At 33.7% G+C, this 25,028-nt stretch overlaps 1 protein-coding gene across 2 annotated transcripts in view; it reads right to left on the bottom strand.

The window, feature by feature from the left end:
- Window positions 1-25,028, bottom strand: part of KIF18A (kinesin family member 18A) — an 80,475-nt gene that overhangs the window by 8,634 nt on the left and 46,813 nt on the right. For both annotated transcript variants that reach the window (XM_004755896.3, XM_045066107.1), the window contains 2 exons: window positions 1,199-1,640; window positions 306-410 (listed from right to left, as the gene is read on the bottom strand). In XM_004755896.3, the coding sequence (XP_004755953.1) occupies window positions 306-410; window positions 1,199-1,640 (547 nt within the window). The remainder of the gene's footprint in view (window positions 1-305; window positions 411-1,198; window positions 1,641-25,028) is intronic.

The following is a 25,028-nucleotide window of genomic DNA, read 5'->3' as shown; positions in this document are numbered from 1 at the left end:
CAAATGAGTAAAAGTTGTCACCAGAAGAAAAGTTAAAATTAAATGACATTTTTGGAGGCCAGAAGACTTTTCAATTTATTTTTAATAATCTGAGATAGAGAATACTTTTGGTAACTATCAAGTAAAATACTTGGACTTTATCAAGATTTCCCTTTGATAATAAAAATCTAGTGCTGCATTCAGAGCAATTAATTATATGTACATTTAAACATGAGTTCACAGTTTCATACAAGAAATAAAAAGGAGCTATAGGAAACAAATTGTAAAGATGATCTTATGTAAGCACTGTTTATGGTTAATTGTACCTTGTGAACTTTCGTTTCCTTTTGGCAGTAACAGTCATTGCCATGTAGGATGGTACTATGCTTGGTATAGGTAGAGGACGTTTAGTTGAGAATGAAGAGGCGAGCCTGTATATTAGATAATAAAAAATAAAAAGAGTAATTCTGATTTGTATTATGGAGAAAAAGGGGGCATACACTTTCATAATTAGAATACCACTTCATATGAATATATAAAGAAAAGTATTATTCTCGATCCCCTCTTACTCGCCCTGGGGTTTTCTTTTCTCCTTTTTATATCATAGAAAGAGTTGCTCTCAAAAGAGATTTCTGCATCCCAATAGCATAGAAAGGTGAACGTATCATTCTTCTCATATTTGGAATACCTGTTACTATACAGATGAAGTGTACAGGATATGAAAGGAGAAGTGAGACAAAATGAGAAGGATGTTTGCTTGGATGACATGTAGTCAACCATACCTTGGAAATATGATGATTCAGGGTATGTTGGGATTTGCTAAACGTCAATAAAAAAATGTGAGATTTCCTTTAGTGAACATATTAATAAACAATAATAAACATAGTAATACTCTGATGATGGCTTGTATCAATCTAACTTTGGAGTATATAGAACAACTAAATATATCTTAAGGTTTCTTCTAGCCAACTGAGGGGTCAGTCAACTAAGATATCAAATTAAAGGCCTTAAAATACTGTGTTAGTGGATTAATATTTAGAAAGACAAGATTAAATGAAGGTAAAACACTGACTTTTGTAATCAAGATTGCATACTTAACCCATGAAACAGACCTTAAATATAACTAAAGAAGAAACAGGAAGCTATGGTTTAAAGGCTATGTAAATAACAAAACAAGAACAAAAACAAATGAATACTTGGCAAATACTCTTTTTTGTACCTTTGTAAAATGTTATCGTTTGACAGTGATTCTTTTTCAGGTAATTTACTCTTCAAGCTCCTGGTATCTTCACATATAGTAAATGTAGAGTCCAAATCTTCTTGTCTATATTCTTTTCTCCTGCTGAGAGGAGTATCTACTTCACATAACATTTTCAGAGAATTATCACTGTCTACACTTGAGCTGGTGGTCTGAAAACCTGTAGTATGTGATGATGGTTTTAATAAAGTCACTACAGATGAATTTTGAGATGTTTTTCTATAGTCTTCTGGTGTATACACAATAGGTTGAAGTTCTTTGCTGAGAGAATCATTGAGCTGCAAACTTTCAGACAGTGCAGACTTCTGCGGATGTTTTGCTTTCAGGGGAGAAGGCATGAGCTTTCTTCGGGTTCTTTTTTGTGGAGGAATTTTAAGTAGATTAGATTCGCCTGAAGATGTGCCTATTCAATAAAATTAAAAAGAATCTCAATAATGACACCTAGCTTTCCAATAACCCTATGAGGTAAACAACAATAACAACAACAACAACAACAATAATAAATAATAATAAATAATAAAGTACATTTTCTGTCAACTGGTGAAAATTTAAAAGAAAGCTGGAAAGAAAAACAAAAACATAGATTATTGATAATAATTTCAAATAACGTTAATGAGCTCATTATGAAGATATTCTAGAACAGAAATAATAAATGGCTAATATCAATACTAATTTGTAGATATAGCAAAATTGAGGTTAGGGTAATCATGAAAACAATTTTCCAACAAATTCTAACAAAATTCATAAGCAATTTCTTCCAAGCTTTTATGTTTTAGATTTCAGATAAGAAAAAAGTATTCAACAACCATAGGAGCAGAGATTAGTAACTTATTCTATTAAAAACATCACCAGTTATTTGTTAATTGAGTGGAAGTCTAGTCTAAATTAACAGGAAAGGCAATGACCAATAAAATTCTATGTGGATGAAAAAATGAAATTTGTTATGATCTCAGGTACGGTGGTTAATTAAGCATTCTGATTATTTCCCATGCCATACCCAATTCATAGATTTTTCAGAAATTAGATTAATAAATGAACATAAGCTGAAGAGGTCAGAGTACTCTTGCATGAACCTCATCACTCTATAGAAGTTAAGTCTCCCAAATGTCAAGAGGTTACCAAGTTTAATGAACTTTTCTTAGCCCTATCCTACAACTTCTGATTTCAAAATGATTTCCCTACTACCTCTTCAACATGCCACCTTATCTCCCTTCATCTAGTAAATGTATGTATTTCTCTAAAGAAATACACTTTTATTCATAATTATCCTCTTGCCACTACTTTTTCAGTCACGTGGGTCCAAATAACCAATTTTTACTATTTCTTCACATTTTCCAACTTCCACCAATCCTAGCTCTCCTACACTTAAAATTAAGTCGTAATTCTGATCATGTCATTCTTCTGATTAAAAACTTCTAGTGACTTTAACATAAACATGATATCCAGAGATCGTCAGTAGGGAAATTCTTATTTCTTGGCCCAAAATTAAGAGACAAATTTTTGTTAAAACTTAAGTTTGAATTCCCACAATCTAGACATGCTTAAATATTTACTTCTCAAACATTTAAAAAAAAATAAAGCAATGATTGATTGCATAGATTAACAATAAACTTCATCAACTTGAGTACACTAATCTTGTATTTCTTAGTTAACTTTTTATGTTTTGCCTGTTTCATTCATGGTGACTTCAGGTGCCTGACATGAAGTAACTTTGCCTCAAGTGTACTGTCCAGGAAAGAAACTACAATGTATATTTCTGCCCATGTTTTTAAATCATGCAAAAGATTTCCCAACTGATGTTAGATTTGCTTTATGATATAATACTAACTTAAATAACACTGAAAGCTGAATAATTGTTATGTATTTCAATAAAGCAATTCAAACTCTCAACCAAGTTAGAAAATCCACTTAATAACAATCACCAACAGAACATACATTATTATTATTATGTTAGTTCATGACAGGCCCTACTATGGCTAGGTTGACAATTACCCTCTAGGAAAAACAACTGAAAAACAGGAAGAAAAATATGATCCCTGTTCTACTAAGGAATTTTACTTTTCTGAGAACTAGATAAATGAGATCCAGATCTTAAAATAATTTTCCACTCCCTTTAACATGACATTTGTCAAATTTTCCATTACCAGATATTTTTATACTAATGCTGCAGTGTAAAGACAGTTACTTTTCTCCACTGTGCTGCTACCACCAATTTGGTGGCTATTAATAGCTGGAAGATTAACTTCTTTTCCCCTGAGAGGCAGCAGGGGTATATAGAAGATAGAAAACTATATCGAGGATAGAGAGCTGAACTAGGAGTCAGGAGACTTGGATTCTATTTCTGGCTTCAGCAACAACTCACTGAGTGACCTTGGACAACTCATTTAAGCAGTGTGAGCATTAACCCCCCCCCCCCCAAAAGGGGATACCACATGTACAGGGAATTTTCTAGGATTGGACAATATCTATAAAATAACTAGGGTTTGAAGAAAGGCTCTAGAAATGTAAATATGCTTCAACTGTTAGCATTAATACTTTCATATAGAAAGTTGTAATTTACTTTCTAGTATTCTATCAATACTTAAACCACAGTTATCATTAAAAGGATACATTTCAAACAATGTCTCACTTTCCATTGATCAGTTACCCAGTTTATCAAGGCTGATGATAAATTGTAATATAAACAAACATATTGCTAAATCACACACACCTAAGTGTTCTTTGAAAATGCAGGCTTCATAACAGTATTTTAAACTTAAAACATAATGGAACATGAAATCTCAAGACATAAGGATTTTCCAGAGTCACTATTTTTCTTGTACATAGTGTCTAGAGAGGGATAATTGCTGGAGTGGCATTGGGCAAATTCCCATGACAGTGGGCCACTTTCTGCCCACTGTTTGTAAAAAACAAACAAACAAACAAAAAAACCCCCAAAACCATGGAAATGGAGGTCTTCCATAAGACACTGAAGAAATATCCACCTGTTCTCTGGGATAATATGAATATACATCCAACATCAAATTTTGATATAATTAGACTAACAGTTTGTAGTAAAATCAATAGCAATGTTAAAAAGATGTATCTCTAGCCGTAATTCTGCTCTTCAGGAAGGATAAATTTGGTAACTTGAAGGAGAAACATGGAGATGGGGTAGTTAATACAGATTCACACCATTGTTTTTCTGAGCCTGGAAGAAGAGATGCTACAAAAATACAGCATATGCAAAACACAAATCCATTGGGTTCTTTTCTTTTTATCCCTTCAACTATTAGATACATACAATAATAAGAAGGGGGCAGAAAACAGATGGTCAGTTCAGGATTACTTAGGCTGACTAGTTGCTCAGAAAGTTTCAGAAGATAACCTGAGCAAAAACAAGATTTAAAGATTTAAATACAAACTCAAAAGTCACTCTACTGTAACTACAAAGGGATTATGTCTCCATTTAATCCATGGAAAGTAAAAAAAACACCATAAACTGATACTTCAGTTTGAATCATATTCATATTCAGTTTGAATATGATTTCCAGAATATATAAATACAATTATATAACAAACAATCATTCCCCTTTAGCTAGTTAGGCAATAGAGTACATTAAGTGGGTATGGCAAACTGGAGTGTTGGGTTAGGAGTACTGTACATTTTAATAGGCTTTCAGGAATACTGAGTATGCTAGCTCTATGTCTATAAAAGAGATCTGCTGTACTTTTCCATTAGAGGATGTACAGTAACTTTCCAGAAGACAAGGCTTGGGGTAGTTGTAGTTTCCCCTGATTCAGCCTGAGAAAATACTATCTAACAAGATTCTATGATTCTTGGGCCTACAGAGTGGGAATGATAAAGAAGGAACCTCAAGGCAGATTATAATTCCTTTAAAAAGTCTTCATAAAATGAGAAAAGGAATCATGTAGTTACAGACTTTCAGAACAAGGGACTCTAAAAGATGATGATAGTCAATAAAATACCTCAGTAATGTGGGTGTCACACAGGAGAGGATAGAGAATTTAAGTGCATTGTTGTAAGGTAGGCTCTTAAAAAGTGGAATAAAATGATTAGTTGCCACTTGGGAGGATAGCAAGTCTTCTCCTCCGGGTCTTTCATCTAAAAAAACAGCCCATTATATCATAATGCTTGAGTATAGATGGTAGTGGGTAGTAATGTATCTTATGGTCTAGAAAAAGCGGTTTTGGGACTAACTCTCTAACACATTGTAGGTATATTGCATTTCTACTGACCTGAAATGATTATGATTCATGGCATATATGTGAATATGTTGAAATTAACTTCCAGATAATAACAATAACCATATTGTCAATACATTTAGAAGAAGTCACTACTAATAATTTCAATCTAGGAACAATGTTTAATTATGAAAGGAAAAAAGAAGTTTTCATCAGCTGTGGTACAAGAGAAACAACTAAGAGGATTGTATCGGCATAAAAAGGAGTCATTGTTCATCCACTCAGTATTAAGCACCCGCCATGTGTTCCAGAACTTTTGATAGGTTTTGAGAATCTGCAGGAAACAAGATATTTAAGAACTTACATTTTGGGGGGAAAAGGCAGAAAAATAAATTATCTTAATTAAGATAATCATGACAAATGAGTTGGAAAAACAATAAAACAAATGGAACAGAGTGATGGGAGATGGGGGTATTAATTAGACGGCGGGGGAAGGTGATTTTAAAGGTGAGATGTGTGATCTGAGACTTGAAGGCTGTGGAGGAGTCTGTTCTATGAAGAGCTGGGGAAAGAAGCAGAGGAAATAGCAAGAGCAAAGACCTGACGGCAACAATAAATTTGTTGAACTCAAGGAAAAGGAAAAAGGCTAATGTTATTGAAGTGTAGTGAGTCAGAGAGAGAAGAAAAAATAAGAGACTAAAGAGATCAAAAGGGGCCAGCCTGTGTTAGGGTTTATGAACAAGACAAAGATCTGGATATATTCCAAATGCAAAGGGATATCTGTGGAAGATTATTTTAAACATGGGTATGATGAGATCTGATTTTTATGTTTTTAAGAAGACTGCCTTGCTTATGGTGTAGAGAACAGAATATAAGTGGGTAAGAGAGGAAACAAAGAAATCAGTAACACATTATAGCTATAGCTAAGGCAAAACATAATGAGAACCTGGACTAGACTGGTAATAGTAGTGATTGATGTGGGAAGGCTGTTATAATCAAATAAACAGATTAAAATTACATAAAGTAGATTCAAAACATTTTCAGTGACATACATGGGTGTGATCAGCTGCCCAACAACCAGGACCAAAGATAAGTTCACACAAAGCTGTAGTATTTTGTATAATTTAATCAACAGAAATGGACAACTTTCAGTGAAACCATGAGCCAATTTTATATGAGCAATTACAGAAAAGTTCAAAAGGTCCTAAATGTCATTTCCTCCAATTTACATTCTCTTGTTACTGACATCCCCCTTTCCCCAGCCCACTCATTCCATTTGAGGTCCTGTACTCACTCTACTGAGGAGCTCTGACTCAAGTAAATGCAGGCATCTTAGAATCTGCTTCCTTCCCTGTCTAGTTTGCATGTTCATGGACTTGAGCAGCGATACTCTCTGGGGTTTGAGGATACAGTTACTTATTCAGAGATGATGGCTGTTATCATCATGCTTGGGTAGTGGTGAAAAGGGAAGAAAGGGAGAGAGAAGTAGGAATGGTTCTAGAAAAGGGTGGTAGAAAGAAAATTACTGAAAATGGACTTTGGCTCCTAGGAATTTGTGCGAAGGGAGGGAAAGATTTAAGTTAACAGCATAATACAGGAAGAGCACCCTTGTTTAGGTTAAGCACTCCACTTTCTCTGCAAATTCATCTCTAGACACCCTCAAGCCAATGACATGGGTTTATCTTCAGTTCTAGGCATAGATCTACTATGATTTCAGATATAAAGACTGGCTGCTCCACCTTGTTAATTGTGCATTCACTTCCTTAAAAAGCAGCCACTGTCTTCTAATCCATATTTAGTGAGGCTTCAAAATGCAAAATACGGTCCTGTAATGAGTGCATTTTGATCATGTAACACATGATACACATGCTATGAGAACCTTCTCTTTTGGATAGGGGAGGAAGACAGAAAGGAATTGAATACTTGGAAAAATTTCTCACTGGAACAGTTACTTGGTTGGCTTCGCCTCATATATGTCACTTTACTTTAGAAACACCCGTAGTATAAGAAAGGCTATGAACGTTAACTTTGCAGAAGACGAATCATCTTTAACCAAGATAGTAACTTGAGGAGAGACATCTAGCTTCCCTTCCAGATTTCCTTTAAAAAACCATATACTGTAACAAAAATAGGAGGAAACTTTTCCTAATACTGGTAATAAGGGAAGAATATCATCTGCACCCCAGGATATTTGGGGACTTTAGGAAGGATGCTATGTAGCTAGAATTGGAATAAAGGGAGGCTTGGGGGAAGAATAACATAAAAATATCCCCCCACTTCATTGTTCAGTGCTGTCCCTGGGACTTCAGAAAAAGACACTGGCTAAATGTTACTAGAGCCCCTAGTAATAGGGATGAGGGAGTAGGTGAGGTAAAAGGAGAAAGGGTGAGACAAAGCTATAGGATACAGTAAAATGGTAATATCTGAATACTAGCAGTAGCACTAAGAGCCCCCCAAATCCAGTCCTGGCCCAGCTGTCTCAGTATTGAAAGGAAGGAACACTGACCAGAAAGTGCCCAAACCCCTCGGCCTTGTTTCCAGCATTGGTGGCTACACCATATACAGATGAGAATCTCTTAGGCAAAAAGGTGAAGTTTCTAGCTTAGACTACCTACAGCTCTGGTTCCTGTTCTATACTCTTGGGCTGCTAGGTCCATGAAAAGAAATGCATTTGCCAACACCCCATTTCTGGACCTTAATTTCTACTGATTATCAGTTATATTAAGTACTTATAATAAGTGTAGAGGGAACTTCATTGGATCTATAAAAGGATAATATAAAACAATGGCATACAGACTTAGGCCTTCTGATAACCCAGATGCATGTTCTTCACCCCTACACAAGACTGAATCTCTACCATAGGGAGAATTAAATCAGTTAGGGTAAGGATAAATAAAACATGTGACATTCACAATTTCATTGTTATTTAAAGTCATAAATCTATGAATTAATACTCATTAAATTAAGTAGTATGTAAATTCTACTTAAGCATGGTCCTAATTTTTAAAACAAATAAAAAGTTCACCCAAAACAAATCAAAGCATACACATACAGATTCTGTAAACAAAAAAGGGGGAAAAAGTCACAGAAAACAGAGCAGAAGAAAATATGGCATAATCTATAAAACAGTAGCATAGATTATGATTGGAAAAATTCTGAGTGATCTTATTTTCTTCTTTAAGCATTTGACCACTTTTAATAATAAATATATATTGCTTCTTAAAAATTTTTTTTTTTAAATGAGCAGTGTAAGGAATGGGACAAAAGTGAATAAAAATCCAGCTCTCTCAAGCCTCAGAAAGTCTCTGGTCTTTTAAGGTATAGGGTCAAGCTAAACGAGAACTGACTGAAAGTCTGCATAAGGAAGTTGTACCCCTCAAAAATCCCTTTTCCCCATCACTATCACCTGTACTGATAGGTGACTGTTCCTTGGTCACCCTGTTAGAAGACACAAGTTACTCTCTGGACAACTTGAGACTTATGGCCAACATGTACAGCTAACACTAGCTGTTTTTAATAATTTTTTAATAATTTTAATTTTTAATAATTTCTCAATAATGAATGCATACAGATTTTTCTCTTACTTCTTCAATATATTGGTGTTGGGCTTATACATCACCTAAATGTGAAATCAGAGTTCTTTATAGGTAAACTCTAATAATAAAAAGACCTAAGTATTGACATTTTCGGGCTCCCCCAAACTGACCGTTTCTGGATATCACCAAAAATCAAAGCTGAAAGACCTAACTATGTACACAGAATATAACCAGGGTCACCAGATATGTCTTTCAACATGATAGAATATAGAACTACATACAGAAAAAAAAGTGAAAGGAAATAGACATTGTAGAAATTGAAGAGTATATTAGAATAATCATAATTAGTATCTTCAGAGAGATGAAAAAATATTGCATTCATCAAATAGAAACAAAGTGCTATGGAAAGAAACCCTGACTTACTAAAAAGAGCTCTTAGAAATTTAAAATATGAGAGGGAGAAAAAACTCAAAAGAAAGCTTGTATGATAAAGTTGAGGACATCTCCCAGAACCAAAAGAGGTAACTACTAGAAGGTAGATAAAAGAATTAAGGATCAATCCCGGAGATTCACATCAGATTAGTAAGTGTCCAAAGACAGAACAGAAAGTAGGGAAGAAAAGTATATATGGAGGGATATACATGTGCATAAATACATATAGGAACATTTCTCAGAGTGAAAAGATAAAAGATTTTTCAGGGAGAAAGGCCCAGACTATTTAGTATAATGAGGTTAAAAAAAAAAAAAAGGCTAACACCAAAGCACATCATTGTGATATTTCAGAAAACTAAGGATAAAGGGAAAATCCCAAAATCTTCCTGGAAGGAAAAAGTCACACATAAAGTATGGAGAATAAAAATGGCATGTCAGTTAACAACAGCACTGGAATCTAGAAACCAATGGAGCAATGTCTTCACAGGTCTCAAAAAATTTATTTCCAACCTAGAATTCTAAATCTAATCAAATAACAAGAAAATATATTTCAAAACATGCACTATCTTAAAAAGGTTTACTTCCTGTGGACCCACTAGAAGAATCTACTGGAGAATGTAGTTCCACAAAATAAGAGAGAATCAGAAAGAGGATGGGAATAAAAGTAAATACTACTGGGGCACCTGGCTGGCTCAGTGGGTTAAGCCTCTGTCTTTGGCTCAGGTTATGATCTCAGGGTCCTGGGATCGAGCGCCCGCATCTTGCTCTCTGCTCAGCAAGGAGCCTGCTTCCCCCTCTCTTTCAAATAAATAAATAAAATCTCAAAAAAAAAAAAAAAAAAAAGCAAATAATACATATGGAACCACAAAGCAATACAAGAAGAGAATTTAGGGGCGCCTGGGTGGCTCAGTGAGTTAAAGCCTCTGCCTTCGGCTCAGGTCATGATCTCAGGGTCCTGGGATTGAGCCCCACATCAAGTTCTCTGCTCAGCAGGGAGCCTGCTTCCCTCTCTGACTGCTTCTCTGCCTACTTGTGATCTCTGTCTGTCAAATAAATAAAATCTTCAAAAAAAAAAAAAAGAAAGAATTTACATATTTTATTTTAGCATAACAGTAAACGATATTTTCTTACAAACACTCCACACATTTACTTTTAAAAAACTGAGATGGTTTAAATATGACAGTACCTGTTAGCTTTTTCAACTATGGATGCATATTACTTTTATAAATATATAAACTGAATTTTAAAAGCAGGTGGAGAGGGGAGAGAAGAAAGAGGGGGAGGCTGATGGACACACATGGAGACACATCTACAACCTTCTAAGGAAAATAATATAATTAGGCTCTGAGGCTGTAAAGGAAAAAGTAGACCAAAACACATATCTTGCTTATTCTGGGAAAGCTGTACTCAAAATCTATGGACTCTGAGTCTACCAAAGTCTAGCCAAAGCAATGAAGCTTTACATTCGAAAGTCTAACTGAAATAATGCAAGCAAATAACATGAACGGAATGGGCAAAGAGAAGAGCATTCTAGGCCTATGGAAGGTAGAAGAGATCTTTTCTTAGACCACTCTCTATAGGTTTACTCCCTACCTCACTCCCCACCTCTTGTTTTCCCTGGCATATAACAAAAAACAAGGGAGAATGATTACCAACTGGTAAAATTTAAAGAGGGCTAATAAAAAGGTGAATCAATCATCAGAAATAAATCATTCAATATAGTGAGTAATGAATGAAATAGATTTAAAGTCATGAGTTCCAGAAGGAAGCAAAATTCTTTTTTTTCAGGAAACAGGTAAACTGCCTGTGAAATCTGAATGGCAACAAATGTAATTTTGGTATATCCAAAAGTTTATAAAGAATAATAGCAGAAATAAAAATATTGTTTAAGACAGCAAAATCTCTAAGAAGTAAAAGACAGTCTCTGTATAAGGACATGGATTTAATCAATTTGTTTTCAGATATTTTAAATGTCCTTAAGATCTCCAGCTTTAGTTATCATAGTTGTGATACCTATCTTTACTTTCACATTTAGATTTCATGACAGCAAGATATACTTTAATTTCTTTTTGTTGAGAAATATTCAGATTACTAAACAGAAAGGATGTCACTTTAAGGATCAGCAAACTTTCTAGACTATTTTCAACTTAACCAGAGTTTATAAAATTCTAAAACAGTCTGGGAACTACCTGGAGAGGAATTGTTCACTGAAAAATAACTTTGGAATTGGTTTACTTATAAGGGTCTAATAAAGTTATCCTGATATTGAAGATGATCTTTTTAGGCTTATTAACACTTCACATAGTTTGAAGGTACCTAATAATGAAGTAATAATATAATGCACCTGATTTCTGTTTTTTTAGAATCAAAAGTTTTCTTAAAAGTAAAATTTAACAAAAATACATATATAACGTTAAAGATTTATTGGTAAACTTCTAGTTTAGGAAAGAGGTGGTGGAAGTTATGTGATTAAATAACATAACTTTTCAAAATAATTATATGCTACAATTCAAAACAGGATTTTAAAAGTAATGAGAGACAGGGCTACTGAAAGATATAGAAGAGCTTCTCTTCTAAACCTTGCAGCAAGTTTTGTTTAAAGAATCCAATCCTAGTTGTTGTAATACTTATCCATTAATAGTTTACGAAACATCTTAAAATATTTATATGATGCTTTAAGGCATCTTATATACAACTGAAAATGTGCATTTCAGGATAAAGTGGTTAGTGTTCTATTCATCTGTTCTTGCATTATGGCTAGAGATTCCCGCTTCAAAAAGTTTGTTTACTGTAAGTCCATAGAGAGACTTAAAAAGGAAGTCAGATAGAAACATTTTGTTGAGACTGCCAAGTTTTAGAAGCCTTTCAAAAGACTTTTATGTATTAAAACCACTTTTAAAATGAACTCCAAATGAAAGCACTGAAGTTGTAGATTAGATGGAAAAAAAAAATACAATTTTCATCTGTGATTGTCCAGATTCTAACACAATATCACCTGGATTATAATTTACATACATTAATATTTGTGTAGTTTGTACAGTATTATACAGAATAAAGTAAGCTATTAATATAAGCAATGGCTTAAAAATCAAATAACAACAGTGAAAATCATTATGAAATTGGAATGATTTGCCTGCCCCACTAAATTACATTTGCTAAGTGGTTAAAAGAAATTATGAATAAATATTTGATCCCTGGTTAAGGGGTTAATGAAGAAGTAAAAAAAATTCAGAAGTAAACTAATTAATCTCCCACTTGCTATCTCTCCCCCAAACTTTTGGGATTTTAAGGAATATGATCAACTATGGCAGTATAATAAAAGCAATAAGCTGAATATTTTGATTTTGGTAATAATATATATAGAATAGTCTCATAAAAAAGTATATGCAAAAGATATTAGAGAACTGAATGGCTGTATGTGAAGAGAAACATCTAAAAATGTATTTATTGGCTGTATTGTCCTTTAAGTTATTTAAGTTCACCTGTGAGCACAATCTAGTCTCCTTCATTATTTCTATCTTTTAAATGTTTCATTTCTCCAAGAAGCCTATTCCACAGATTTTGTTGAGGAATCTGAAACATTTCCAGTAGAAAGTAAAAACAGAGTGTTCTCGTATCTATCTTTCATAAAGGAGTTTTAAGAAATGTAGCATGCTTTTAAATAAAAATTTTTAAAATAATATTTACGGGGCACCTGGGTGGCTCAGTTTGTTAAGCATCTGACTCTTGATTTCAGCTTAGGTCATGATCTTGGGTTGTGAGATCAATACCCACATTGGGTTCTATGCTCAGAAAGGAGTCTTCTCAGGATTCTCTCTCTCCTGTTGCCTCTCCCCTTGTTCGCACCCTCTTTTGCTCTCTAAAACAAATAAAATCTTTAAAAGTTTTAAAAAATAATATTTATATTTTATTATAAAAATTTCCTTAAGGAGGTCCTATGATTAAATGTTACATATATTAATATATGCTTAAGTATGTTTTATATATATATATATATATATATATGAATGATATGCCATTACCTGATCCTGCTAATATGCCAGGTATATTTAAGATAGTGATGTATTATATGTTCTATAATATTACACAATAATATTTTAATAATTAGCACATAGTTCTATAATAATATATAATAATAAGCTATAATAATGCTTAACATTTTAATTACATATTATATAAATACCCTGATACATTAGCAGATCAGGAAAGAGGAAATGAGCTAAATCTTCATCAATCAGAATGAGAAGAAGTAAAAGTCTAAATAGATGAATCGATAAAATAGCAGTTTAAGCATACTGTTTAGAAATATTAGGTAAATTGGAGAAGTTGGTTATAAGTCATCTGGCATGAATTTCAGTGAACAATAGAAGAAATACATATATGCCAATTTTCCTAAAGGTAGTTTCAAGAATGCTGGCATATTTTTATTTTTTTTTAAGATTTTTTATTTATTTTCAGAGTGACAGAGCATGTGTGTACTTGAGCAAGGGGTAGGGGCAGAGTGAGAGGGAAAGAGAGATTTTTCAAGCATACTCCCTGCTGAGTGCAGAGCCCGATGGAGGGCTTGATCCCAGGACCCTGAAGATCATGACTTGAGTCAAAGAGCTGGTCACCCAGATGGCCAACAGACACATGAAAAAGTGCTCCATATCACTCGGCATCAGGGATATACAAATCAAAACCACAATGAGATATCACCTCACACCAGTCAGAATGGCTAAAATCAACAAGTCAGGAAATGACAGATGCTGGTGTGGATGCGGAGAAAGGGGAACCCTCCTACACTGTTGGTGGGAATGCAAGCTGGTGCAGCCACTCTGGAAAACAGCATGGAGGTTCCTCAAAATGTTGAAAATAGAACTACTCTATGACCCAACAATTGCACTACTGGGTATTTACCCTAAAGAGACAAATGTAGTGATCCAAAGGGGCACGTGCACCCGAATGTTTATAGCAGCAATGTCTACAATAGCCAAACTATGGAAAGAACCTAGATGTCCATCCACAGATGAATGGATAAAGAAGATGTGGTATATATACACAATGGAATACTATGCAGCCATCAAAAGAAATGAAATCTTGCCATTTGTGACGACGTGGATGGAACTAGAGGGTATCATGCTTAGTGAAATAAGTCAATTGGAGAAAGACAATTATCATATGATCTCCCTGATATGAGGAAGTGGAGATGCAACATGGGGGGTTAAGGGGGTAGGAGAAGAATAAATGAAACAAGATGGGATTGGGAGGGAGACAAACCATAAGTGACTCTTAATCTCACAAAACAAATTAAGGGTCGCTGGGGGGGGGATTGGGGGGTTGGGAGAAGGGGAGTGGGGTTATGGACATTGGGGAGGGTATGTGCTATGGTGAGTGCTGTGAAGTGTGAAAACCTGGCGATTCACAGACCTGTACCCCTGGGGATAAAAATATATGTTTATAAAAAAGAAATAAAAATAAATATTAAAAAAAAAAGAGCTGGTCACTTAACCGACTGAGCTACCCAAGTACATGGTACATTTTTACTTTTGATTATTACTACTATTTTTTATCATAAGAAATGTCCTTAAATAAATGAATTATTAGTGTAAACCAAATGCCTATTATAAAGGAAAAGTAATTGAAGACTTAAACATTTCCTAGTAGCAAAAAATGAAAGAACCAAGTAAAATAAACCCTTACTTAAACTGTGATATTCCTGTGTCACAGACATCACATAGTTTAGCAATCTATATTGTCTAACTGAATTTCCACTCTAACATGGTGGTCCTTATTCCCAATTAACTACAAAGCACCGGGAAAGTCACAGTTAGGATCATCTCACAAAGAACCAGCACTGAGTATTAGATTATCTTATGTTTATTTAAACTATCTTATTTTATAATTGTTATTCACAGCAAGAAAGTCACATGCTCAAAGTCATAATATCAATCATAATTGTTGTTGACAGAACTGGTCTCTTACTGAAGAGACACAAGTCAGGAAAAGAACACAATATATACAAAGTAATGAAGAATTAAAAATATAAAATTTCCTCCACAGATCCAAAAATAAGAATAGAGGAAATACACAATTTCATCACCCGCAAACTGAGATTCTATCTTCTGACTGCTACCATCAGAAAAATATTAAGTGTGAATGAAATATAAGCATTTTTATAATTTAAAATTGGGTTACATAGAAATTAAAAATCACCAAGAATAAAAGAAAAAATATTATACGTGGCAAAGGGTTAGAGCTCTTGTATATGTGTCGGTCTGTGTAAATATAGGTGTGCGTGTGGTTGGTTATCTATCCATCTATCTATCGAGAAAGAATTCTTTTAAGATAAGTAAGAGAAAAATAAAGCAAAGGAAATGAACAGGTACTTAATTCAGAATGAACTACAACTGGACAAAAGTGCACTAAAAATACTCATGTTCATTATCCATGTATAGTGGTATACTATAGTTATTATAGTTCTGGAGACTAACTTAACAATGCATATCAAACACTTTGAAAAAGTATATAACCTTTGATCCAGCTATTCTACCTTTTAGGGGCTTAGCCTGAGGACATAATTAAGACAAGTTGTGAAATACAGAGATATTTAGTGGAGTGTTGTTTATAACAGCAAAAAAAAAAAAAAAGAAAACAAACTAAATGTTCATTAGTAGGGGATTAGGTAAATATACAACTATTAAAAATGATTTATTTTCATATTTGAGAGGAAAATGTATGTATAAGAAGTGGTTCAGTGAGAAAAAAGCTGGTTATCAATTGTATAATGGATCTCAATATTTTAAAAACAACCTATATACGCATGCTTCAGAAAAATGTCCAGCAACTATTAGAACAAAATATTAATAGAAATTAATGAAAGATATCTTATTTCCTTTGGCAGGACTTTTTTTCAAATTAAAATAAATGAGCATTTAATGCTAAGATAATAAAAAGGCTAAAATATTAGTGAAAGGAGCAATAAAATTGAAAATGAATTACTGAAAACACAGTTTCTGACTGCCTATGAAGTTATAGTTTGTTGGAAAGAGGGAAGGTGAGGTGTGGTAATTAACAGTCAAATACAAAAATACAGTGGAAATGCAAGGGTATATGCAGGCCAAGGAAAGAGGACTCAGGAAAGGTAAGGTTCATAAAGAAGGTAGTTTCTGACTTGGACTCTCAGTGAAGATAAGGATTTTAATAGGCTAGGATGTGGGATGGAGCAAGGGAAGCAGTATTCAAGAGTGAGGGAAAAGCTAGGAAAGTATAGAGGCAAGAAACAGAAACATGTTTAAGAGGATGTTTGGGACACCAAGTGCTGCAGAAAAGTACGTCTGCAGCTTGGCATTGGACTGGGAGAGCCTTTGAAGACTCCCCTAAGTAAGCAGTCTGCACTTTATTAGGAAGATGATTTTCATGTGAAGAGTAGACTGTAGATGGGAGAAACAAGAGAAACAGAAACTAGTTTAGATATTACTATAATTATTCATTTTTTACATCAAAATCTCTCAAAGTGTTTTTACATAAATTGAATTAAGAAATATCATTCTATTCCGTCTTTAGCTGCTTTAAATGAATCTCTAAAACATAACTATGAACTGGCAATTTTCATGCAGTTTCTTATGTACAAAGGGTCTATATTTATTTTTTATTTATAACTTTTTGAAATATTCCACAGAGGGTTCCTTTAAATAAAGGGACTAGATAATTTATCACTAATGAGTTAAAAATCCCCCTCTTAAAAAATGGGCAGGCCTTCTGGGGTCATCTTTTGATATGCCATATCATGTGTCCTGAATGATTTTACCCAGAGGAACTAATTTATCAAAAGCTTAAGACCGCAAACGTTAAAAGATTTACAGAGCTACACGTTAGTGTAAAAAGCAGAATGCAGTATTTAGCAAACATGAGTCACAGGCTGCAAAGCAGGGTTCATGACAGGGAGACAGTGATGAATGGGATTAGATCTAATTGAGGCTTGGTACAAAATGATGGCAAGGACTTTTCTTTTGCTAGCACTCACGTTAATATGTATGTGAGGAGGTATTTTGGGAAACTATGCAAAATTAAAATTAGTTGGCGAAGTTCTAAAGTGAGATCAAATATTAATATATGCATTTCAATAAACACTTCTAGGCTACAAATGATTGATACAATTACTGTACTAATCATAAATCTGGATTCCTTTTAACAGCCTTATGACTCATGGAATTCAGTTGCAAATGATACAGGTGAAAGAATTTTAAACTATTTAAAAGATATGTAACCTTAAGGTTCTACTGATTAACCAAATAATAAACATTTTATAATGCATTCATATGACACTACTGTAGTTACTGTAGCATTAATGCTTGTTCAGTTAATTTACAGCTATTTACAAATAATACAAAGAGAGACTACATTTTCCCATGTAATAAAAGATTGTCACAGTCCTGGGGCACCTGGGTGGTTCAGTTGGTTAAGCATCTGTTTGCAGCTCAGGCCATGATCCCAGGGTCCTGGGATTGAGCCCCACGTCGGGCTTCCTGCTCAGTGGAGATTGCTTCTCCCTTTCCCTCTGCCTGCTGTTCTACCTGCTTGTGCTCACTCTCTTTCCCCATCAAATAAATAAATAAAATCTTAAAAATTAAAAAAAAGATTGTCACAGTCCTTTAAATTAATTCAATGCTCTGAGTAATAAATCACCCATAACCTTTTGATACTTCATGGTGTAGCAGACACCATGCTTCCACTCAATCTGATTTTCCTAGTATTCATGTTTATTTAAGATGGGGGGAAAAACAATGCAAAGAACCTTTTAATTTGTATGAATATTTGCAGTTACCGATGAGTAACTGAACACTGTTTTGTTTACAGGGAGAATAAGGGCCAAAAGAAATGTATTTAGGGCTACAAACATGACGGTAATGATTAAATTTTATTGCCAAATGGGAAACAACATGAAAGATTTAGTTTATAATATTTTTGCTGCTTCATTTGCTGCTTCATATTTATTATATGAGGAATTCATGTAGACATTCCTGTTTTTTAAATGACATTTCCTTCTACTCAAGTAATTTTAGGGGAAACAAATTTACATTGGAACTATATTCAATCATAGTATCTCTACAACATAAAAGATGTTGGCTCTACTAGTATCTTTTCTATTATTGTACTTTAAGATAAAAACCACTAACATGAGGTATAAAATTTAAGAAAAGGAAAGGTTAGAGACAGAAATATTACTAAATGTGAGTTTCCAGATGGATAATGAGGAAATCTTGACTTTTCATTTAATGTCAGAAATTTTATCAGTTCCATAAATAAACCTTGCTGCCAGCACCCCTATCCTGCATGGCACTCAGTGAATGCACTTTCTGTTTTCCAGACCTAAAATAGGTACATGTTTTACTCCAAGTAAATAGACATTTAGTTTGGAGGCAAAGATTTCAAGTCAAATAACTATCTATTTCAAAATCAAGTATTGACATGAGTAAAGTATTAAAATGAACAAAATTTAAAAAGTTAGTTTCTGTGGACTCTGAGAAACAAACTGAGGGTTTTGGAGGGGGGAGGTGTGGCGGGGGTCAGGTGAGCCTGGTGGTGGGTACTAAGGAGGGCACATACTGCATGGAGCACTGGGTTTGGCATATAAACAATGAATTTTGGAACACTGAAAAAAAATGGAACAATACAGGCTTATTAATATAAGGAAAGTTAACATAATCCATATAACAAAAATATAAAATATAAAATCCCTATAGGGATTTAACATATATTTAATATATAGAAATATAAAATTCTTAAAGGGATTTAATAACAAATGTACAAAATATATATAAAGTTGTAAAAACTTTGCTGAGAAACATATAAGAAAATATGAATAAGAGAAACTATTCTAGAGTGAAAAGATTTGATAGTGAAAAGATATGGAGACAAAATTTATAAATTTTTAAAAAGATTTTATTTCCTAGGAATTGAAAAAGTTGTGCTAACATTCACTTCTTAGTCAGGGATAGCCAAAAACATTTTAAAGACAAAGAATAACATGGGTTGCCTGGCTGATTCAGCTGGTAGAATGTGACTCTTGATCTCAGGGTTGTGAGTTCAAGCCCCATATTGGGCATGGAGTCTACTTTAAACAAAATAAAACAAAACAACCCCAAAGAATAATGAAGGGGGACTAGCACTGCTTTCTATCAAAAGAAACTATCAAGTATCAGCTATGAAAATAATTACTAGTTCTAGGACAGACAAGCTAAAGAATAGGGTAGAAATCTAATAGAATTATTTGCCTATTTACTGTATTTAAAACAAAGGTACTATAAGGATGGACCGTCAATGTGTTACACAAGAATATAAGGCTCTCTGAAAAAATTTTGATTCTCGCATGTTTTCTTACATTAAAATAAATTAGGAGAAAATAAAAGTAAAAAAAAAATTTAAAATTTTAAAAGATAAAAAGATAAAAAGGCCTTCTGAGGAATTATTCCAAAGGCAGAGAGAAAAAAATAATGAAGTTACTATATGACATAAAAGTTTATAAAATTCATTATTAAAAAGAACATCTCAAAGATAAGCGTGAATGATAAACTTGAAGAAAAGATTTGCAGCATGCATCTTAGAGGAAAGAGTTAATATCCTTTGATGATCTCATCCAGTCCTATGGCTTTAAATATCATCTAAATGTTAACAGCTCTCAAATTTATATTTTAGTTTAGACTTTTCTTCTGAACTCCAGATTCTTATATCTAATTGCTTACATGATATCTTCACTTGGGTGTATCTTAGACAAATTTAAATGCCCCAATTGAACTTTTTAGTTTTCTGCCACCTTCACCATACAAATCTGCTCTACTTGAAGTCTTCCCTATCTCTTTTAAGGTAACTTGCTTCTGTCAGTTGCTAAATTCAAAAATCTCAAGAGTCATCCTTGACTTTTTCTTTCCCTCACATCCCAAATCCAATTGGTGATAAAATCTTGCTAGTTCTACCTTTAAGACATATTACAATCTGACTATTTTTCACCAACTCCGTTGCTACCAACCTGTTCTGAGCTATCACAATCTTTTACCTGGGTTATTGCAGTAGTCTCCCATTTCTACCCTTGCAATACTATAATCTACTCTCAACATGCCAGACAGAAGGATCTTGAAAACACCACAGAGGTATGTTACTTCTTTCCACTGATCATGCCATAGCTCCTGATTTGTTCAGAGCTAAAGTCTAAGTCCTTGTAATAACCTACAAGGCTTTACTTGATCTGCCTTCCTCCCCTTGAACTTTGTAATCTCATCACTCTCTACTTTCTTTCCCTTCTTTTTGTTACCAATTATATGTCCTTCTAGCCATTCCATGAATATGCTAGCCTGTGTTAGGGATCTACATTACTTGTTCTACCTGAAAACGAGTCTTCTCCCGTATATACATGTGGCTAACTTTGTGAGCATCTTCACATTTTATCAGTGAAGCGTACACTAACCATGCTATTTAAAGTAGCAATCTCTTTCCCATCCCATTCCTGACCTCTTCAGTTCTTTGCCTACAGCAAGTACCACCTTCTAAGATTCGATTTAATTTACTTATTGTATTTATTGTCTTTCTTCCAGCACTAGAATGTGTACTCCAAGAGGATAAAAAGGGTTGTTTTGTACTTTGTTGTATCCTTAGCCTCAGATAAGTATTTGGCACATAGTAGAAATTCAATGAATATTGTTGAATGAATAAATATCCATATCCTAAGCTCTTATAAATATGTGACAAATTTTACAAAAGAGGACTACGCCAGAAAAATGTTCAAATGATTGCTAGATAATTCACAGAAAAGAAAATAGATCCTTAAATTGATGAAAAAAAAATTCAGCTATATTAGTGAACAAAGGAAAAATGGAAAGAAAATAATATTTATGACTGAGATTAGTAGAGAATCAATAACAAACTTGCAAAGACAAAAGAGGGAGAGAGAACCGCAGATTGAAAAAGATTACAGATATATCAACCAGTAACAAGGTATGGGCCCTGTTTGTATGCTGATGGAAGAAGTTAAAAAGAAATCATTTATGAGACAGTGGGGGAAATATAAACACTGATTAAGTAGATATTAATTGACATTAGATATGAAAAAGACATCCTGGTTTCTTTTAGAGACACTAAGATGAAAATGGAAGAAATATATGCTATCTGAGATTTCCTTCAAAATAATACATTACAGATATAGATAGGGTGCAGAAAAGCAGATCGTGTTCTTAAGACTACCCATGAGATAATTCCTAAAATTAGGTGATGGGTTCATGGAGTTCATTACAGGATTCCTTGTACTTCTGTGTATGTTTGAAAATAATTTTCTAAAAATTAAAAAGTGAAGACAGTTTAACATCAAAATCTGGTAAAACTAAAAGGAGAAAGGATCTCATTTTCTTACACTGATGATGGGAGTTAAAATTGGTATAATCACATGGGGAAGGGAGGTAGAAGTTACTAAGCAATATATATCATAAACTTTAAAAGAATGTGCTTATTGCTTGAGTTAGAAATTTTACTTCTAGGAATTTATCATAGGGGTAACTAGACATGAGCACCAAGATAAAGATGTTATTTATTCATCTGACAGACAGAGAGCCTGCTGAGCAGAGAGCCTGATTCGGGGCTCCATCCCAGGACTCTACTCTGGGATCATGACCTGAGCTGAAGGCAGAAGCTTTAACCCACTGAGCCACCCAGGCACCCCATAGCACCAAGATAAATATACATACTTCCTTACTGCAATACTACTTATAATAATAAAATTTATTAAACCTAAATGCCTAGCAGAGTCCAGATTAGATTAATTATGGTTAATCTCATCAGACTTTTAAAAGTACAGTGTGCACACATTCTAAATATAAAGATTGCTCAGGGCACCTGGGTGGCTCAGTGGGTTAAGCTTTTCTGCCTTTAGCTCATGTCATGATCTCAGGGTCCTGGGATTGAGCCCCACATCGAGCTCTCTGCTCCGCAGGGAGCCTGCTTCCCCCTCTCTCTCTGCCTGCCTCTCTGCCTACTTATGATTTCCCTCTGTCCAATAAATAAATAAAATCTTTAAAAAAAAAGATTGCTGCTGATCTTTAAATACTCTTTAAAGGTCTTTTTTGCACCCGAAAAACAAACAACAAACAAACAAACAAACAAACAGAAGAACTGAATTCAAAACTGAAATACCACCCACACAGCATTTAGTATTTTTGAAATTTAACCAAAACAAAAAAGAAATTTGACAACAAAATCACTTTTTACTTGTTTATGAGAGTACAGGAAAGAAGTCAGTGACACACATGTAAGCTTATTTGAATGAGACACATTTGATTCATGTTTTGCTTAATAAGTTGAATCTCTTCAATTTTACTTCCTATATTTATTAAGACTACTACAGATAATATAATTTTAGCAATATATGATATCTGCGTATTGCTTCATATTTTTAGAAATACAAACAAATTTCACTATTTGTGCCTTTTTAATGAATTATTTTAGTATTTTAAGACTAAGAAAAATAAATATTTATAAGTTGACTCACTTTATAGCCCATGCTCCTTCCCCACTATTCATCTTTAGCTCTCTATTCATAGTGATTACAACATAACATAATTTCTTGGAATAAATAAGACACACCAAGCAAATAGTTAATCTATGAAATGTGAACAAAATATTAAACAAAAAAAAAGAACAAAACATACTAAAAACAAAACTCACCTTCTGATACACTTTTAAAAGGAAATATATATTTATAAAATGTAATATGACTTTAACAGTTTTTCCTTTTAAAAGTGTTATGAAAAGGAATTAGGAACCAAATAAATGTTTCGCTGTTGACACGTATAGTCTATGCAATTATACTGCAAGTGAAATATGAATTTTTAAATAAGTAATAATGACCATCAGGTGGTCAGTATTTCTCGATCTTGGTGTTAAAACCCCATTTCCTCTCCAACATCTTAAATACATTACAAAGAAAAAAATCAAGGCCCAAAAGGTATGAGAGAATCTGAAAATAATCTTAAGTTTTCAAAGATCTCAACTAGCTTAATTCTAATGACAATAATGCCTTATTAAAGAAAAAGAAGATATAAGTATATATCTTCAGCTTCCCAGTTATTTTAACATAAAAATGGAACAAAGGAAATTTAATAGTAGAGGAGTAGGTAATTCAGACCAATCTCCACTGAAGGCAACAAAAAAGTCCAGGCAAAATATAAAAAATATATGCTTGAAGTCACAGAAGAGCTGATGAAACTGTGAAGAATTATAGGCAAGTATCAAGAGAAAGTTAGGAAGCTCTAGAAAAGGTAATCTCTGCATTACAGTTATTTTCCCTGTGAAGATTTTTTGCTGATCCTGAAGGGAGTCTGAAAAGCTTAGGAACATTGAGAATCTGGTAGAACTGGGGTGTGAAACAGGAAGTTAGGGCCCACTAAACAAAGTTCTTCATAAACCCTCCTTGCTTTGAGTCAGAAACCTAAACAGCTTACACTCTAGAGGGTAAAAAAACAAAGGCAGGCCCTAGCAGAAGTTGCAGTGTAGTTTCAAATGATCGCAATCCTTGAAACTAGACTACAGTGATTCTAGATTGTTAATGCCACCAGGAACTGAGAAGAAGCAAATGCAAAAAATCCTCTCTGAAAGAAGACTTTATTATCAGAAGTCTTGAAGTATTTCTATAAATAATTCTGCAAATACATATCTGATACATAAAAATTAGTATGCCTTCAAGAAAATGAGGCCATGTGAACAAAAACCAGCAGAAAGAGATAAGAGAAACATGCAGAGTGCTCCAGACCTGGAAATCTCAGACAGTCTTTAAAATAATTACACCTATTGTGTTCAGTGCGAATTTTTGCCAAGAAATGGAAACCATAAAAAAAAGAGAATCAAACAGAAATTCTAGAACTGTAATATAACAAATTAAGAACTTGATGATTTAAGAAATATTTGACATAGCTGCAAAGAGAAAGTAAACTAAAGAATGTGTGAAAAGAAATTTCCAGAGAGACAAGAAACAAAGAAAAGAAGGAGAGAGTAAAAGAAGTCACGGATAAGACAAGGAGAAAGAACTGTGCAATATAATCAGAGTCCCAGAGGTAGAGAACAAAAATAGCAGAAGCAATATTTAAAGATATAATGGTTAAGAACTTCACAAAACTAATGAAAGATAATCCAGACACAAATTCTGAAAGTTCTATGAACCCAAATAAGAGAAGTAAAAAAAAATTACATAGGCACAATATAGCAAAACTACTAAAACTCAAAGACAAAGAGAAAATATTTTAGGAAGTTAGAGGTAAAGTTACACTCAAGGGAGCAATACTTAGAATGACAGCTTACTTCAACTACAATAAGAAAGACACATAAGATAATGAAATAGTATCTTCAAAGTGCTAAAGAAAAGGAAGAATACTAAACTGTAATTCTATACCCAGCAAAAAAGTCTTCAAGAAAGAAAGTAAAATAAATACAGCTTCAGACATATGAAAAGTAAGAATATCCATCATCAGCATATCTACTGTAAAGGACATGCAAAAAGATTCTTTAGATGAAAAAAATTATCTTGGATGGAGATGCAGAGATGCTGAAAAAATGGAGAAGAACAAAAAATACAAATGTGAATATTCACTGTACAAACATCAATAAAACCCATTTTATGG

The sequence above is a fragment of the Mustela putorius genome, unplaced genomic scaffold (assembly GCF_011764305.1).
Source record: "Mustela putorius furo isolate JIRA1106 unplaced genomic scaffold, ASM1176430v1.1 tig00003859_pilon_pilon_pilon, whole genome shotgun sequence".
Taxonomy (NCBI): domain Eukaryota; kingdom Metazoa; phylum Chordata; class Mammalia; order Carnivora; family Mustelidae; genus Mustela; species Mustela putorius.
Note: the sequence above shows the minus strand (reverse complement) of the source record. Positions and strands in the feature narration are given on the sequence as shown.